This window comes from Megachile rotundata, chromosome 2 (genome assembly GCF_050947335.1).
Source record: "Megachile rotundata isolate GNS110a chromosome 2, iyMegRotu1, whole genome shotgun sequence".
Classification (NCBI taxonomy): Eukaryota; Metazoa; Arthropoda; class Insecta; order Hymenoptera; family Megachilidae; genus Megachile; species Megachile rotundata.
The window spans coordinates 7,481,365-7,493,640 of record NC_134984.1 but is presented as its reverse complement, the minus strand read 5'-3'; the positions used below and the strand labels follow the sequence as shown (position 1 = coordinate 7,493,640).

At 28.4% G+C, this 12,276-nt stretch overlaps 2 protein-coding genes across 4 annotated transcripts; one reads left to right on the top strand and one right to left on the bottom strand.

The window, feature by feature from the left end:
• Positions 1-425: 425 nt before the first annotated feature.
• Tango1 (transport and golgi organization 1) lies at positions 426-8,313 on the top strand. Its single transcript, XM_076541279.1, has 18 exons — positions 426-875; positions 973-1,106; positions 1,198-2,992; positions 3,096-3,257; positions 3,333-3,412; positions 3,497-3,634; positions 3,736-3,852; positions 3,940-4,017; positions 4,107-4,331; positions 4,959-4,979; positions 5,088-5,255; positions 5,343-5,565; positions 5,644-5,782; positions 5,861-5,950; positions 6,045-6,141; positions 6,221-6,344; positions 6,712-7,224; positions 7,780-8,313. The coding sequence occupies exons 1-18, from the start codon at positions 752-754 to the stop codon at positions 7,836-7,838; spliced, it is 4,287 nt and encodes a 1,428-aa protein (XP_076397394.1). The 5' UTR covers positions 426-751; the 3' UTR covers positions 7,839-8,313.
• A 71-nt stretch (positions 8,314-8,384) lies between these two features.
• On the bottom strand, positions 8,385-11,506 carry Syx5 (syntaxin 5). Of its 3 annotated transcripts, none has more exons than XM_076541374.1 (6): positions 10,860-11,506; positions 10,361-10,617; positions 10,110-10,301; positions 9,905-10,026; positions 8,824-8,991; positions 8,385-8,700 (listed from the first exon to the last, which is right to left on the bottom strand). In XM_076541374.1, the coding sequence occupies exons 1-5, from the start codon at positions 11,224-11,226 to the stop codon at positions 8,832-8,834; spliced, it is 1,098 nt and encodes a 365-aa protein (XP_076397489.1). In that variant the 5' UTR covers positions 11,227-11,506; the 3' UTR covers positions 8,385-8,700; positions 8,824-8,831. The 3 variants fall into 3 exon arrangements, with proteins under 3 accessions (XP_076397489.1, XP_076397490.1, XP_012149902.1); XM_076541375.1 differs by having other exon boundaries at positions 8,385-8,697; XM_012294512.2 differs by lacking the exon at positions 8,385-8,700 and having other exon boundaries at positions 8,801-8,991.
• Between the last annotated feature and the right edge of the window lie 770 nt (positions 11,507-12,276).

Below are 12,276 nucleotides of genomic sequence, written 5' to 3'. Positions count from 1 at the left end.
TTGGTTTAGACATTTAAATTAGTCTGTCTGTCTCTAAAAAGTAGTTTCCTGAGTATCGCTTCTTGTTGTATTCCTATTCTTTACTCTAATATTGCATATATTCTTATTTAATGAAAGATCTTATTTAATTCGCACTCCGTGAACTAACTTCAGTCGGTTTTCCATCAATAAGTCATGTTCCACTATCCTGTTCTTTGCATTAAATCATTTATACGTACAGTAGACAAAAATATGCGAATAGAGAGAAAAGGCAATAATATAGAGAGTATATAATATTTTTGCTTACTAGGTATACACGCTCGGCATTACGAACATTGTAAAACGCTTGCGCGTTGTTTGATTACAAAACATACTCGAACCAATCAGACTTGACATGCGTAGAATGAGCAAAAGCTCGTCGTATGATAAGGGTAATCTCCCGAATGGAGTATACCGTTGTTCGCTTTCCGTCCTCTTGCAAAGGGTCTCTATTTTTATTGGCAGTTTTTATTATTAATAACCTTTCACTTTCTATATTTTTTCATGGTTAGTAACATGTTCTTTCATATAAATTAAATTAAATATAAAATTTAATTATATCTTTAAATTTTATCGAGAGCGAATTACCAATCAGATAGAGAGGTATAGGCAGTGTGAGGAATAATTCTTTCGACGCACCATCTTACTGTAAATTACTTCACGGGTAAAATGTGCGTCCAAGGCTGTGTCATTATATGTTAGTAGTGATGTGGAACTTTGCAATAGAGGAAATATGACGAAAAGAAATTTGTTTATCAACACATTATTTTTGGTTATTGCAATAATATTTAGTGCAATATCACAGTGTTCGTCTGCTTTATCAAATAAACGATTATGTTATAACCCTGACTGTTCCGGTAATTGAAGCCATACTTTATCATCAATATGTATCTCATTTGAAACGTATTTTTTTATTTAATTCCCTTAAACTATTTAACATTATTTTTTATTTAGAGCCTGTTTCATTGGCTAGAACAACGATTAAATATGCTCCAAATGAACCAGGATTATTGAAATTTGATATTAGTGCAGAAGTCAAAGTTTATAGTAAAGAAGCAGGCAACAGAACTGACTTATGGGGTGTTGAGGTATTTTTTAATACTATTTAAATATGTATATATATATAAAAATCATATTGCTTTTATACATGTAATTTCCAATGGTATTCATTCTTTTTAGATAAATGGAAAACGTGGATATGTACCAAAAAGTTTTCTTAAAGAATATAAAATTATACACAAGAACTTGAAGTATGAAGTGCCTATTAATCAGTTGTCTAATAACGTAGTATCTAATGAGAAGCCTCAGCCTAAGGAAGATAATGATAAATCAGTATTTGATACAAAGGATATTAAAGTTTCAAACGTTGAAACTGACAATTTGGATTTAAAATCCACAGAGGAACTGCCACATAATGTGACTTCTTCCCATGAAAATATAGATGGAATTACATTCCATTTAAATCATGATGAGCCTTCTGTATCATCTTCTCCAACAGAAGTCGTAGAAAAAGCAGTAGTGCCAAATAAAGAAGATGCAGTTGATAATTCCAAAATAAATTCCAATAATAATAAAAATGAATTAAATATTTTTACAAAAGATACAAAGTTGCCACAAGAACTTTCAAATGATGAGTTAAATGTAGAAGAACATAGCCCTTCCAATAAACTTAATATTAAACATTTTATAACCAATTCAGAAGAAACATTTAATTTATCAGATGAAACTGAAGTTGTACATGATCCATCATTAAATATAACTGAAAATGTTGAGAAGAAAACAGATGACGAAGTAGAAAATTTAAACAATAATTCTTCTCCAGTAAAAGATGCATTAATCTCTAAGAGTGACATTGATATGAGTGTTTCTCAAACACTTTCTAATGATGTCAAAGAAACATTAACGAACAAAGATGAAATAGTGGCTGAACAGAATAATACAGATAATGTTGAGTCAAATAAAACAGATCTAATTAATGATATTAACATACCTGTAGAAAGTACAGAAAGCATTAACATATCTAATGAAAAAGATGCTATGCTTTCAAACATTGATACACTTTTAGAAGCAGAACAAAATGAATTAGAAAAAGAAAATAAACATAGTGAAGATTTAAATAATGTCTCTTTACCATTGGAAACAAATACTACAGATACAGTGAAAGTGACATTACCTTCTGAAAGTGCTGAAGAATCTGAGAAACACGCTAATAAATTTGATAAAATTGATGATAAATTATTAGAAAATAATAAAGAATTAACAATAGAACAAAGCCAATTAAAAGAAAAAACCAGGAGTACTGAGGACTTAAGTAAATATAATAATGTTGCATCTTTAATTCTAAAATCAAGCGCAAAGAATACTGCTGAATTAACATTATCTTCCGATACTAAGAAAGATGAGGAAAGTAAAGAAATTAATTTAAAGACTGAATATGAAAAAACATTGTCTGATACTGAAAATGCTAAACTTGATGTAATTTCTGAAGCAGAAATGGCCCCATTTATTTCTCAAGATTCAAATTTGACTTTTAAAGAAGATAATATTCCTCCTCTTAGTATGGAAGAAAATAATCAAGAGTTGGAGAAGACTCAAAGTGTATTACAGGAAACTCATCATGATACAAAAGAAGCAAGTGAAATGGTTAATGAAACAGTAACAGAAAGAAATGAAACGGTTAATGAAACAATAGAAGAAATAATTGAAATGGTTAATGAAACAATACAAGATACAACTGAAGTGGCTAATGAAACAACAAAAGGTGATGATAGTTCAGAAAATGTATTAGATGCAAGTAATTATGTGGACACACCTCATGTGGCAGACAAAGTTCTAGAAACCGAATCTGATTTGGAGTTACCAAAACAACTATTATATTCTGATGGCAAAGATGTAATTTCAGAAAATATGAACATTAATGAATTTCGTAATAGAAATTTATTGAATGTTGAAACAACTAGCCAAGTTGAAATTGGTAGGTATTTAATATTCAATAGAAATCAACTTTGACTTTATATTATTTATAATAAAATGTAAATTAAATATCAGGTGTAATCTTATTTTATGTTTATATCAAGTAGAGGATGTAGCAAAAGACGAAACTGATAACATGATGGATAAAGATTTAGTAGAAGATAAAAATAACAAAATTACAGAGAATGAAATTCTAGATGAAAATTTAAATACTGACACGGAATCAGTGACAGAATCGACATCAGAAAACTTACACGACATTCAAGGTATAGTGTAAATTGTTTAAATTAGTATACTAAAGAATTAATAATATTACATAATTTTTATACTGGTTACCGTAGCAACTTCCACCCCCAATATTTGCATAGCCGATAATGTTGAATGTTCTACCCAAGATAATATTCAAAATGATTACATACATGTAAGTGTAAAATATGTTGGAAATATATACTTAGCGCATCATGTATTTTTAAGTATTAGTAATAATTTTAGACTATTGTTCTAGGAGGACACTTTCCAATTAAAAGAAAATGCTATAATGGAAGGAATCAAAGTAGAGCAAAGTTATTGGTTAACCTTAATTTATTTAAGTGTTACTGCAACAGCAATACTTATATTTTCTCTGGGATATTATTACATTGAGGTATCAAATATTCATTGTTTAATAATATTTATACGAAAAAAAATGTGAGTAACAAATATACACAAATAGAATAAAATTTTATTAACTTTGTATTTATATAGAATATGAGAAGAGATAGGCAATTAATAGCCAAAGTTAATAAGCTTGAAAAAGATTTACTTGTTGCGACAAAGGAATGCGCAATGCTTAATGAAAATTTGAAAATAACCAAAGACAAGGTAATAAAATTATTTTATATATGTCTATATTATGTCTTGATCTAATAACTAATTTGTTTGATTATAATACTCTTAAACATATTTTAGTTGACATGTATTGAAGATGAATCATTCGGTTCCAACGAAATGGTGCTTTCTTTAAAGGCAGACTTAGAGGCTTCACAGGTAAAATATTAATATTTAAATATATTTATTTTAATATATATACGCATAACTCGCATATTTATTACTTACTTATATTATATTTTTTATAGAATGCAAGAGCAGAACTGGAAGATCAAGTTACTATTCTGGAAAAAGATTTAGAAAGTGCTACTGAAGCTGGATTAGAATTAGAACGAATGTTACGAGAAGTCCTATCATCAAATAACGAAGTTAATCCATTAGCCCAATCAGTTGAAGATTTGCAAACAAGGTTGAATGCTCAACAAACTGCAAATGAGTCTTTAAAGAATGCTCTTCATCTTAAAACTCAAGAGGTATGCATATACATTTTTTTGTATTTTTAAGCAGTTACATAACTCAAAATATATGAAAAATATGGAAATATGTTTCAAATAAAAGTTACGTGGTATTCAGCAATAAATGCTACTGATATTTATTCAATACTATGATAAATTGAAAAGTTCTGAAGAATTTAGTCTTACATTCTTATATTTAGAATTGAAATGTTTTCAAAATAATATTCATTTACGTTTTGCTCAAATCATTCTCAAGACTACTGAAGATGTTTTTCATTTAAATTTTATATGATATAATGGCTCTTAAAGTGCCAATTATATGTATGTATATGTCAAAATGTCAGGCTTCTTTTATAAAAGGAAGAAAAAATAAATATACAGAAAGATAGATGTTGTTTTAAAAATGTGCTAGACTGCTTAAATTTTGGCAATGCTATTTATATACAGTTAAATATTAATTGTGTTTTTTAGTATTTTATAATTTCATCTGAAACAGTTTTTCGTATTTTTCGTATTTTACAAAATATTTAACTGTTGTAAGATAAATTGATGCATTTTATTCTTAAATTTTATATCTCAATATATTTATAAACTTTTTAATACCAAACTGTTTTTAATTGTATTTATTGTATATATTTATCGCAGCTTGAGTTTGATAAACTCGAGGTTTGTAATTATAAATAATTTATGCACTACATTTTATTTATATTTATAAATTGTACTTTATTATGTATATATATACATATATGTCACTTAATGTTAAATGTTTTCTAGAATGAGTCTTTATCGACAAAATTAGCAACAGTTAAAAAAGAATATGAAGAACTTGAGGTTGAACTTTCTCGGGTTACAGAAAATTTGAAACTTGAGAAAGATAGTAAAAACTGTCTTGAGCAAACACTGACTGATAAGGTACAGCAATTAGAAATGCAAATCAAGGAAGTAAGTGCACCATAAATTGACAATACATAATATGAAAGCGACATTTCTTCTTTATTTACAGTTATTCTTACTTATAATTGTTTATAGATTTCTACTGAAAAAACAACCTTACAGAAGAAGTTAAAAGAAAAAGAAATAGAAAGGAAAGATTTATTGGAAGTTATTAATCGATTGAATTCCAATAACTTAGATTTAGACAAATTATATGATGTACTTCATATTAAAGCAGAGGCAACAGCTTTGCTTGAAGAAAGAAATGAATTAAAAATACGACTAGTTGAAGTTGAAGGAGCACATCATTTGTTGGAAGGTATATTTAATAATATTACATATATTCATAATTTCACAAATTATTAAACACGAACAATTAAACGTATTGTTTTTTCAGAGCATATGAATGCTGTCAAAGAAGAAATAGCTACCTTGAGTGAACAATGCAAGATAGCAGAAAAAGAAAAAAAAGATGCAGAAACCCGGCTTGAAGTATTAACAAATTTCTTCGAAGAAAAAGAAGCGCAACGGCAAAAGTATGACGTATTCTATTTAAATACTATTATGAAGTAATTAATGTGATTTAATAAATTATTTCTCGTACATTATGATAGGGAAGAAGCTATTTGGTTGCAACAGCAAGGCGAAGTTGTATCCACTGTAGAAAGAATACAAACAATGCAAAATGAAATACAAAATTATAAGTAAGTATTAATATTATTATTTACAAAATTTTTTAATTTAATAATTTTTTGTATAATGCCCATAGCTGACATTCATGGTTATAATTATTTTCAGACAGCAAATAGAAATGTTAAAACGGGAAATACTGGATCAAGAAAGAGAATACAAAAATCAAATTTCTGTTCTTGAGACAAAAGCACATGAACAATGGGTATAACATTTATATACTTATCTTGCTTCTAATTATGATCTGAAATGTTAGTCACGTTTTGAATAAATAATTTCTTAAGGTATTAGCACGCCAAGTTGAACGGCGCTTAGAGGAGTCCAAAGTTGAGGCAGGTCAATTACGTAACCGACTCACGTTAATAGAAAAGAATATTAACGATGCAGATTCAGAAGCAAAATTACATCGTAAGTACTTATAATACAAGAAAGTATTTTTTATTTGAATACATTTCATTTTATAGTCATTGCAGTCTCGTTGTGACATTGTTCTTTCAAGTAGTAATAACTATTTCCTTTTTAGTAAATTAAACAGGTACTTTTAGTCTTTTACCTAATTGTATTGAATTTTATGAAACATTATTTTTTTATTGTAATAATAGTAGCAGTTATAGTGTAGAAATATGTATATTAATTTGATTATTGAAAAGTAAATTATAATGAAGATTATCAAAAATATTCAGGTCCATCTACTGTTGGTACATTTAAAACTGAAATGATACTACGGGATACTCAGGCGTATAAAATGTATTTTCTTAACTTGATTTTCAAACAGGACTGGAAGCAAATGGAGAGACAACAACGTCGCCTCCATTATTCATAGGAGCAGAATCATCCAATTCTCCTATAATGTTTTCTGGTTCTTCAAATGTTCCTCCTCCACCCCCACCTTCTTATTTACATTCACTTTTTCCTCCATACTTGCCACCTCCGTTACCAAATACATCCGGAGTACCACCGTATGAAGTTAGTCAACGTCCAGCACCATTAGGTGGTCGGTTATCCTCACCTCCACCTATGCCTTTACATCCTTCTGCCTCCAGCAGGTATAACAATGCAGGTTCTCCACCACCACCGATGTCTTCGCATCTACTTCCACCTTTTAATCATAGATCACCCCCACCTCCTCCATTTGGTAGTGATATTCATCCACCTCCACCACACCCTCCTGGTTCGATATTGCCTCCACCCCTTGGAACATCGCGTTTATGGGGGGAAGAATCACTGCCACCTCCACGCAATTCTGGTTTTCATCCACCACAACGAGAGCGAGTACGAAATCACAAAGGTTTGTGTATAAAATGACAAGCAACGGCAAGACATTGACATCACCCATTAAATTGATCGATTTCATTGTTACAAAATGTTTTTCCGTCTTTTTTTTTCGTCTCCATTATTTTCTGCTCTTTTTTGTTGTTGTGCATGCAAGGACGCAAGCGATTCTCTAAAGTGAGACAATTTTGGAGTACTATGGAGGGAAATAATTGCAAATAAATGCAATATAACAGGTTGAATGATTCGAGTTTGATTTTGTTTTGCTACTAATGCAAAAGATGTCATTTTGTTTAGTTCATTACTTTAATTTTCATACCAAATATTGAAATTAAATAATAAATTAAGAAATGATTGGAAAATCTTGTAAATACATACTATGCGTATATTATAAATTGGTTATTATAAATTAAAATATAAAATCAAACTAAAATTTAATTTCAATATTTTAACAGTAGCATTTATTTAAATTTTTTAGCATATAATTCACATTCTTTACATTTCTGTGACATTAATATTTAAAAATAATTATGAACTATAACGTATTACTCACAGTTAATTATCGTTTCAGGTTCCTTACATTCTTCTGGAGAGTCTTTGGACAAGACGCATCATAATAGTAAAGTTTAAATCTCTTATTTTGTTATAAAACATTTTCACACATACAACACATTTGTCACTATAGTAACGTGATATTCATAAACAAAACTTTGAAAACAAGTAACAGTGATAGAAAATATGTTTATATTAATAGAAAATCAGTTGTACATTTTGATATAGTACTTCTGAAATGTGATAGGCACATACTTAGCTTGCTACAAAAAATGCATCTGTCAAATATCATCACTGTTATACTATAAAAAAAAAAAAACAGGAAAACAAATTGTACATATACATTTTATTATTTATGGGAATATTGACACATATTATATAGAATAGTATGTAAAAATTGTTTCTTTATATAGGTATATATAATTCTTTGTTCAAGTCCGGAACTTATATGCATTCATAAACAATTAAATCGGAAACTCAATTGTAATACGAATTAAATGCAACTGTTATATAAGGTTTTAAAAGAATTGAAATAAACCATAATTTATTATTATGTTATATTGTATAATTCATTATCACGTATCTCTCTTATAAATACATATATTCATTAGAAATTACCAAGCATTGAAAATTATACATTTATTACCCATAGCTTCTTTTTTACAGTTCACAAATAACAATGTAGTTTTAATCTACACTGACATATTTTTTAATTATCGATACTTACAGTATTCACAATTCAACAAAGAGTTCGAGGAATGCAATTGAACATATTATTATTCTACAGCTAGTGAGTCATAGTTTTATAAAAATTCATCTCGCTCTTTGATCAATTTATATCACAAATGGATATGAATGGTCAACTACAAAGTTGCATGAAGGAATATGTGTAATAATAATAATAATAATAATAATAATAATAATAATAATAATAATAATAATAATAATAATAATAATAATAATAATAATAATAATAATAATAATAATAATAATAATAATAATAATAATAATAATAATAATAATAATAATAATAATAATAATAATAATAATAATAATAATAATATAATTGTTTTATGCCAAAAACACTACAAAAAATATAAAGAAAAATATAAGCACTGCAAATATTTTTATCATTAACCATCGGTTATTCGTTACAGATTGAAAGTATTTTAAAATTTCCGCATGTGCTGCTTCCACATTTAATTCCGTATCTTCAATGTTGCTATCTATCCTGAAATTTGATTACATTTGTATAATAAATTGTATAAATTTCTTAATAAAAATATAATTATTAACATTTTACTGATCAATCACAAATAAATTTATGTTTTTATGTCCATATCTTGTTAATCCATCATTAGCTTACAGTTTACTGTAGTTATAATTTATAAAAAAAGTAAAATACAATTACTGTTTACTAACAATAGTTAGAAAATGTATAATAAATTATTCATCTGAATGTAGTACAGAACTTGATAGTGTTTGTAATATCAATTCACTTTTCATGTTTTCAAGAATTCACAATTTATAATATACATTAAAATACATTATTGTTTATTTAGATGTTTTTACCTTACATTAATTAATGAAAAAATATCCAGCGGTGTGCAGTAATTTTCATTTAAAATTATTGATCAGTAAAGTTTTAAGTTATGTACAGCATGATAAAAGAAATGAGGTCAAACTTTGTAACTGAATTTTATTTTTCCTAAACACGAAAAAAGATCATATAAATATATGTCCACAAATGTACCTTTTTCAAAAAATAAATACTTTTTGTTTATGATGAAATAATGTAAAAATGTCTAAAACTTACTTAAAACATTTATTGAAAGTGGTACCCTTTTGCAACAATATATACTGTCTTTAATATTAGGATGACTTACCTTTCTATATTACTGATTTCTAACAGAAAAAAGTCATCATAGTTTTAAAAGTAATCATAATTCTATTCATGTTAGGGTTTCATATAACAAAATATTCTAATTTTTATGCAAACAAACAGTATTTATATGAGAAAAGTAGTACTGTTGGACCTATGTTTATGTGATTTTTTTTCATTCTCAAGAAGAGTATAAAATGTTACCAAATTTTGACTACCTATTCTTCTGTCATCTTATACATTATAGTCAAAATATTCTTACCTTTCCACCATTTCTTCTTGCTCTTTAACCATGTGCGCTAATTGTTGAAAAATTCCTCCGAGTTCAATTATAGTAGATTCTATGCTCTGCATTGTTTCTGCTCTTGATTGAGCATATGTAACCTAATGAATAAATTAATTCATTGGCTTGTATTTAAAATATATTTAGTTCTAAGTTATCTTATAATACATATTAAACGTCTTACAGTATCATCTTGAATTCCTTGCTGTAACATTAATTGTCCCATTGCTGGTTCTAAATCTATAACTGTAGATAAAGGAGTCTCTTGTTCTTGAAGCAACAATGAACTCTGTTTTCCAGCAACACTTGGAGGTAACATTGTAGATACAGAACCTTGAGTAAATTGCTGTCTTCTACTTTGTTCCTCTCTCATATTCTATAGATTTTCAAAGAAATATTATTTTTGTTTTACCATATGCTCTTCTTTTTACGTACCTCTGACCTGACTTCTAATACACTCTTAAAATGATTTGACATATTTGCCAGCTTTGATTGTAAAGTCATTACAATGGAAGAAGAATGTGAGGTCATATGATGACTTTGGGATGCACCATACCCTTCTCGTTGCTTTTTTCCAAGTTCTTGTAACTTTCCTATTTGATGATTTAAACTTTTTAAGTCTGTTTTTATGATATTTGTTAATTCATCAATTTCCATTTGTCTGTCATTAAATATAGACTTCCTCTTTGCCACTGAAATAATTAGCATATAATTTTTTTTTTATAACTACATACGCTGGAATCTGCCTATCAATAATAAGGAACAGTTTAAGAAAAAAATTGAGATAATGAAGAAATCAATAATATATAATGTACCAATTATATCGTACAACTTATAATTAAATATTTCATTACATTTAAATTGCTTGATCATTGCATATGTTTCAATAGGATGTCTTTAATGCAGTAATAATAAAAGTTTACTATGGTCTTACATAAAGCAAGTTTTTCTAACTTGGTATATGTGCTTGCTATATTTTTGCCAATACTCTTAGCTATCATCATAAAATTTGAATAGCTCTGTAATTGACGTGCTCGACGAGGATTCTGCAAAACAGCCGTTCGTGTCACGGTCCTGCTTTGCATCATCCGGATGGCATTAACAAATTCATTGGTCCTGTCGCGCGACGTCATTGTCGCTGGTATGTCTGCTTTCTTTTTTTCGTTTTCCGTTAAATCACACCCTTCACTTTCATGATTATACAGTTGAATTATGGTATTGCCCTGCCAGGGACTGTTTGAGGTTGTAATCACGAAACCATTGTCTATCTCGGAACCAACGTGTCGTCTACGTGCTGGCATCGCATTCTCACGATCAATTTATCTACGTCTTCACGTTTTTATAATTTTTCTAAACACAATACATATGTATCATCTATCTTCAATACTATTTAATAAATGTACCAACAGATTGAAAAAGACACGTCCACATGACAGCAATTTTCATCTATACCCTATATACTGACTGTTGTTCCTTTTCTTTAGCAACTGTTAATAACTTCGAGCATCAAGTTCTACATTTAGTAAAATAAAATAGTACTATATTACAATCGACGTGTACATCTGTTGCGAATTTCTAGGGATTTGGTGTGGTCGGTACTCACGGATCGGTAAGTCATTTCACTCATAAGACACAGAGTAGACTAGAGGTGACACTCTCTGTCGGCACCTTTGATCTCTCGAAAACGCTGTCCCTTTAAATTAGTTGTACCAACTAGCGGGAAATTTAAATCAAGCAAATCTACTTTCATGTCAACCTCTAATGATTTGGAATATATTTATAATAAATTTTCTGTATAATACTAATATTATCTTTGGAAGTATTTGCATCAATTTTACGACGTTGAAAAAGAAAAGAATATACCAAAATAATTACTCTACAAAATATATTTGAAGAATATGAATTACGGAAATAATTATTACAAATAACTTATAAGAAAATGAAAAACTATATCACAAGAAATTACAGAGATATGACCAAATATTTATTATTAAATATTTATTACATTACTAAATGTGCAGGTTTAAAGTATTCTTTTTCGACCACTATACTTCTACGCTATGCACATGCGCATCTCCGGTTCATTTGACTTGGGACTTGGGCATTTAAATTGGTTGCGTCCTCTGTCTCTCCTTAGGAGATGTGTTTCCTTGTCTAGTGTCGTCTCTTGTTCCACCGCTACTCTTTGCATAAGAGTACAAGCGAAAAGTAAAACTTACATTTTCTTTATAACTGTTTATTTTACGTATTTACTATTTCAGAAAATTCAAATATTTGTCAGTGTATTTTCGTACAAGAGATAGTCTGCGAAAAAGATCGATCAAGTTTTTTTATGCATATGGAGTAAAATG

Excerpts from the sequence above, each read along its gene's own strand:
- Syx5 (XM_076541374.1), bottom strand. The coding sequence starts at position 11,226 with ATGCCAGCACGTAGACGACACGTTGGTTCCGAGATAGACAATGGTTTC. Across the intron at positions 10,302-10,360 it reads TATTAGAAGTCAGGTCAGAG|AATATGAGAGAGGAACAAAG; the intron begins GTACGTAAAAAG and ends GAAAATCTATAG. Across the intron at positions 8,992-9,904 it reads CAAGAAGAAATGGTGGAAAG|GATAGATAGCAACATTGAAG; the intron begins GTAAGAATATTT and ends ATCAAATTTCAG.
- Tango1 (XM_076541279.1), top strand. The coding sequence starts at position 752 with ATGACGAAAAGAAATTTGTTTATCAACACATTATTTTTGGTTATTGCA. Across the intron at positions 3,258-3,332 it reads AAACTTACACGACATTCAAG|CAACTTCCACCCCCAATATT; the intron begins GTATAGTGTAAA and ends TGGTTACCGTAG. Across the intron at positions 6,142-6,220 it reads CAAAAGCACATGAACAATGG|GTATTAGCACGCCAAGTTGA; the intron begins GTATAACATTTA and ends TAATTTCTTAAG.